Source organism: Rosa chinensis, chromosome 3 (genome assembly GCF_002994745.2).
Source record: "Rosa chinensis cultivar Old Blush chromosome 3, RchiOBHm-V2, whole genome shotgun sequence".
NCBI classification, from domain to species: domain Eukaryota; kingdom Viridiplantae; phylum Streptophyta; class Magnoliopsida; order Rosales; family Rosaceae; genus Rosa; species Rosa chinensis.
The window spans coordinates 49627855-49633394 of NC_037090.1; the positions used below are offsets into that span (position 1 = coordinate 49627855).

The 5540-nt window shown below is 36.4% G+C and overlaps 1 protein-coding gene across 4 annotated transcripts; it reads left to right on the forward strand.

Moving 5' to 3' along the window:
- The first annotated feature begins 1717 nt into the window (after positions 1–1717).
- LOC112191909 lies at positions 1718–5235 on the forward strand. Of its 4 annotated transcripts, XR_005808614.1 has the most exons (10): positions 1727–1925; positions 2048–2111; positions 2568–2623; positions 2932–3021; positions 3230–3277; positions 3430–3570; positions 4083–4287; positions 4430–4527; positions 4674–4778; positions 4887–5235. XR_005808614.1 is itself a non-coding variant. In XM_040516837.1 (8 exons), exons 4-8 carry the CDS (start codon positions 2937–2939, stop codon positions 4096–4098), a joined length of 426 nt encoding a protein of 141 aa, XP_040372771.1. In that variant the 5' UTR covers positions 1718–1925; positions 2048–2111; positions 2568–2623; positions 2932–2936; the 3' UTR covers positions 4099–4118. The 4 variants fall into 4 exon arrangements, 2 of the variants coding, with proteins under 2 accessions (XP_040372771.1, XP_040372772.1); XM_040516837.1 differs by lacking the exons at positions 4430–4527; positions 4674–4778; positions 4887–5235 and adding an exon at positions 3652–3795 and having other exon boundaries at positions 1718–1925; positions 4091–4118; XR_002933046.2 differs by lacking the exons at positions 4430–4527; positions 4674–4778; positions 4887–5235 and having other exon boundaries at positions 1723–1925; positions 4091–4151.
- The last annotated feature ends 305 nt before the right edge of the window (positions 5236–5540 follow it).

Sequence of the window (5540 nt, forward strand, 5' to 3'; positions counted from 1 at the left end):
CTATCATGCATAGTTTACTATGTCAAAGTTTGAATATTCGAATGCATACATGCATCCCATGGAAAGCTAAAGTTCTAAAGCTTTACTGTTCAGCCAAAAGAATCAGTTTTAAAACAGAAAAATTAGGACAAGCAGCAGTGATTCCGCCCTGTGAGTAGCCGTTTAGACAGGAAGTCGTTAGGCGAAATGTGGCATGATGAAGGCTAGTCTTGTTTTTGTTTTAATGTTTTTTATTGTTTCCTTTTGACTGAATAGAACGGTAGAAGAATCTAAGGTCAACATAGGATACAGAAGGCATTTGTTTGTTAAAACTATCCATGTGAGTCTTTGTCTTTTGTCAATAGTGAAATACCAAAGTGTTGGGCAGTTGGGAAAAATACCAAGGATTTTTGGGTATGCGGGAATTACCCCTTTAACATATACTAAAGGTGAATCCACTAGGGGTGGGCACTTGAACCCGAAATCCCGAACCCGAACCGGTCCCGTACCGAAAACTGGCGGGACGGGACGGTTTGAAATCCTGAAAATTAACTATTTGGTCCCGTCCCGACCCGTCTCGTTTTAACGGGACGGGCTTCGGTTTGGAAACTTGGAATCCCGAAAAGACCCGTCCCGTCCCGTTTTAATTTCATTTATTCTATTTTTCTTACTTTTCTATTTATATAGCATTTGATTGGTTGATTTTTGAGTCTATAGTCCTAACATGAACTCGAGCACACCGGATAGGCCGATCTCAATTTTGATCCCTTCATTCCTTCACGCGATCTATACTCACACTCTCAGTCTCTCACAGTATCACTCAGACACTCACCGTTCCAAGCTTAGAACCCTAGATCCCCAATTCATCATTCATCAATTCGTCCTCTTGCTTTGTTGTTCCGATCGGATCTAAAAGCAAGACTGCTCTGCTCTTTGATCAGGTACCACTCTTTCAGCTTCTTTGATTATTATTCGTCTGCTTTTTTGTGAAATCGAGCTGGGTTTTTGTAAAGAATCGAAATTGGAAACTGGGTTTTGGGCTGTGATAAGCTCTGTTCTAAAAATCGAGGACATGCGTTGTTTTGACAGTGTCTGGCGACGAGGTGTCGTTCGAGTTGTCCTGATCTGCGGACTATTGCGGTGCCGGAGCGATCTCCATGGGTTGGGTCATGGGTCCTAGGGGTGGCTCTCATGATCGAAGGTTCATCTCCATCTGCATTCTGAAGTTGGATTTGGGGTTTGGGTCGTGGGAAGAAGGAGATGGATGAGTACCATTCTGGTGTATTAAATTGGTATTGATTGATTCGGTGCACTGATTTAAATTACTGTAGCTATTAATCTGGTGCATTGATTTGGTATTTATTGATTTGGTGTATTGATTTGAAACTGATGTGGCTACTATTCTGGTGTATTGATTTGTTATTGATTGATTTGGTGAAGTTAATATACGAGTGGATTGATTTGGCATGATTTGGAGTTCAGAAATTGCAGGAATTGCAGAAATTAGGGAAATTGCAGGAGACCTTTTTTTTTTTTTTCCTTTCTTTCGGGATGTCCCGGTCCCGTCCCGATCCCGGCCCGGTCCCGTTCGGGTTCGGGATGGTCGGGATCAATTCTCAAAAAGTGCCATACCGTCCCGTCCCGTCCCGAGTTTTATTTCCTGGTCCGGGACCGGGATCACCAGAATTTCGTCCCGTCCCGTCCCATGCCCAGCCCTAGAATCCACTGTTATACTGTTCATACTATTGACAACTGTTCATAAGCGTGTGAAAAGACAGTTTTGCCCTTTGTGTTCCATCAATTACCGGCTGCCACTGCGGGTTAAAAGGTCGGGCGTTGTTTTGACGCGATAGAAGGGAGTGAATTTCATAGAGGTTTGCCGTTGTTTTGACACGATAGAAGGGAGTGGATTTAGCTCTTTCCAATCTTCGATCTGTCAATAAAAGGTAATCATGAATCATCTGCTCTTCCCTCTTCAAATCTCATCTCCCAGATTTGATATAGAATTTGGAATTTTGATTCTCTGATTTGATGTGAGATTTGCCAATAATTGATCGTGTTTGGGTAGGTGATCTGTGACAACTAAACCAATCGTGCTTAGGTCTTGAAGATAATCGTGCTAGACCAACCAGGTGAGAGGTTTTGTGCTATGATGGAGATAATCGTGTCTATTTTTCATTTAATCTCTTGAATTTGGTTGTTTCGTCCTTGGGTCTGGAAGTCTTCTTCTGCTATCCTTTTTCTTATATTTTGTGTTTGGTGTTTATTGGGTTTTTGGTTTTTGTTGGTTTTGAACTGATATGAGTTTTGGTGTTCTAATTTGGGAATTGTTGTTTTTTCTTTCTTTCTTTCTGTTCGTTATCTCCTCTTTCTTTCTGTTCGTTATCTCCTCTTATGTCAAGTGATTTTTTTTTTTGCAAATCTCACTGCTCTTGCCTCCTCTGGGATACTGCTGTTTTTTTGTTTGATTTTGTTCTTTTTTTCTTGGTTTAGTTAGTGGTTGTAAGTGTGAGTTTGGGGTTTTTGGTTTCTGTAGATAAAAAGTAATGATGAATGTTGGATTAATTGGGTTTGTTTTTATGTGATAGAATTGATAGAAGGGAGAAAAGCGAAACCATTCCAATCTTGGATCTGTGGGTGACAGGTAATGGTGAATCTTGCTCTTTCTTTTTGATCTAGAGTTTGATATCAGAGGTTCGATAATTTTGTAAATGTAAGGAATTATATTGCTATCAAAGATTTGATAGAGAATTTGGATAGAATAGTGGAATTAATTGATTTTGTAAATGTGAGAAATTATACTGTAGGTACTGTTTGTTTGTTTCTTTCTTTCATATTGTTTTTATTTATTTTTATTTCTTTACTGTTAGGTTGGTAGTTGTTGATTGTGGTGTGTAATTCATTATGGTCAAATGAGTGTGTTATGAATAGATGTTGGGTTTATTGTTGCAGATTTGATGCGAAAGACTCTGTCTTTGATTGTTTTGTTATTGTTCCTCAATCTGTTGTTTGCTGGTGTTTCAGTGTTTTGCTTTTATTCAGGTATGAATGAAGTTATTATGTGTGGTTATTGTTATTTTTAATTGTTATAATTGCTTTTATTGGTAACATAGATAATAAATTATCAGATAGTTAATAGAGCATATATGTGCCTATGTTGGTACGAAAATAAAATTTATGTAAACAAAATTTTTCCAGAAAGAGTTAGATAGGATCTTGAATAATAAAGGATATTGTTTTCATTCTGCAGATTCGAGGAATAGTTTGGTGTTACATTGTTTATCTACTTCAAATTTAGGTAACGTTTTTGAAATTTAGCAAGATTTTGGTTTATTAATTTAATCTATATATATGTATGGATATGTATATATGATTGTTTAAATATATATATATATATATATATATCTAACTATGTTGCATGCTTCAAGCAACTTATACTGTTGTGTGCAGTCATGGCACCAAGGATTCCGTGGACAAGGGAAAAAAGGGTTATAGAACAGCATGATCATCAAGATTGTACTGATGAAGTTCATGAGACTTTTTCAAACAAACAAACAAATCGGCAAATGCAATCACGAAAACAAAAACAGGGTATGAATTTATGATCATTTTGCAAGATTAATGTTTTAGATTGCTACTTCAATTGATGTCCTTTTTAAATTTCATTTGTAGCCTGTCAATTGGCAGTGATGGAAAAGAATCGGTTTGTGAAAGCTGCTGCCTTTAAAAGTTCAAATTGTAGCTTATATGCTCAGTATCACACGCGAGTTAAGAGCGTTCAGAGAGATTTTGGTGGTGATGTGAATTCTGATGTTGGTAATAGAATTTGTACAACTAAATGTAGTGGATGAATTAATATTGAAAATAAAAAGATTCATTATATGTAGTGTTTATTCATGGATAGGGCGTCAACTATTCATTCACGCTGCACTATTCATTCACCACGTCGCACTATTCAGTCAAGCCCGAAGTAAATGACGTTTTTGCCCTTAATTATTTCTTAAATTATCAGTCTTTTATAAACACCCGCCGACAATAGATTGCCAGAACTCCAGAAGATTCAGGTTTTTTCGCTCTCTCGCTTCTCCTTATCAACTTGACAGTGGTGCAGATATTTAGCAACTGGAGGGTTTGATTAGATACGCGGCAAGGAATATTGATTTCTGTGGCAAAGGGATTGATTTCCCTCTCAAATCAATATTCCGTCTCTAACCTGCATTTGATCAATCGGCACGAGGTTATTGAGCTTCCTCGAAGATAGACAAAGCTCGAGCTTTCTGGAGATGACGATCTTCTTCATTTTAAGAGGTATCTAATTGATTTTTCCACAAAAAAATCTTCAAAATCAATTTAAATCTTCATATGTGATTGATTTAGGATTTGGGCTCGGAGATATTGATTAAACACAATATTGATTTTGCTAACAATTTTCATGTTTTTCTCTGACAAGAATTAAGATTGGGTATCTGCCCCTGAGGATTCTTAGCAACATCGGCTCCTCAAATTTGTTAGATCATGCCGAAGAGATTTGTATAATCTCAAGTCCAGGTACCTCATGATCTTCATAGCTCTCACTTCAGATGGAATAGTTCAAATTGAATAGAAATAGTATTTGAAGGAATGACCTTAAGAATTACAACCTTGCACTCATTTTTTGCCAATTTACATGTTGGCATTCATTGTGATATATAAAGAAAGTAGTTGATTCTTTCCATCTTCGGGGAGCCGCTATCACCATCTCGATTCACTGTTAGTCAAAGTCAACCTCAACGATCAAAATCAAGAACAGTAAAAGCTTGGTAAGATTTCAACCAAGCAAAATCAAGATGCATATCATAGTTGTTCATCTTTTGTTCATATACCCAATGTGATTACCTTTAATTCACTTTTCGTTTTCATGTTTTCAGTTGTAGTAATTGATTTATCAGCTTTTATAATCTTTCAAGACAAAACCTTTTATTGTTTCTTTGTTTTGTTAATCGAAGTTCATAGTTCATATATGAAATTTCGTTTTTTGGTGTAGCCTCTGTTCTAGCTTTTGAATAATTGCAAGAACAACAGGTTTTTTTAACGCTGTTAGACAGAAAGAGTAAAGTAAAACAAATGAAAGAGATCTGGTTCTTAATCTGATTTGGGCAGCCAATCATAGAATCAATCATACGGTTATTTCACTAATGTTGAAAGATTTTAGTTTTCGTTATCCTGTATGGAATGAATACAGGGGAAAATACTTTCGTCATTGCATATTTTATCTTTCTCAGGATTCAAAAGAGAAGTTTTTTGGTTGAGCTTTTGTGTAAAAGTAGTTAAATTCACAAAAAATTGAATGCAAATGGTTTGATTTTCAGTTGCAAAGAAATTTATAGTGGAATTCGACTTCGTATTGATGCTTTGAACTGTGATTTTGGAGGTTAGGTTGTCTGTGCTTAAAGGAAGCAGCTTCTTTGCTGTTTGAGTGAATTAGAATTTGGGTAAGTTGCTATGTGTAATCATAGTGCATTATGTTTTCACTATTGAACTACATACTACAAATTGAATTTAAATGTATATTTGGACTGCTT

Excerpts from the sequence above, each read along its gene's own strand:
- LOC112191909 (XM_040516837.1), top strand. The coding sequence starts at position 2,937 with ATGCGAAAGACTCTGTCTTTGATTGTTTTGTTATTGTTCCTCAATCTG. Across the intron at positions 3,022-3,229 it reads AGTGTTTTGCTTTTATTCAG|ATTCGAGGAATAGTTTGGTG; the intron begins GTATGAATGAAG and ends TTCATTCTGCAG. Across the intron at positions 3,571-3,651 it reads ATCACGAAAACAAAAACAGG|CCTGTCAATTGGCAGTGATG; the intron begins GTATGAATTTAT and ends TTTCATTTGTAG.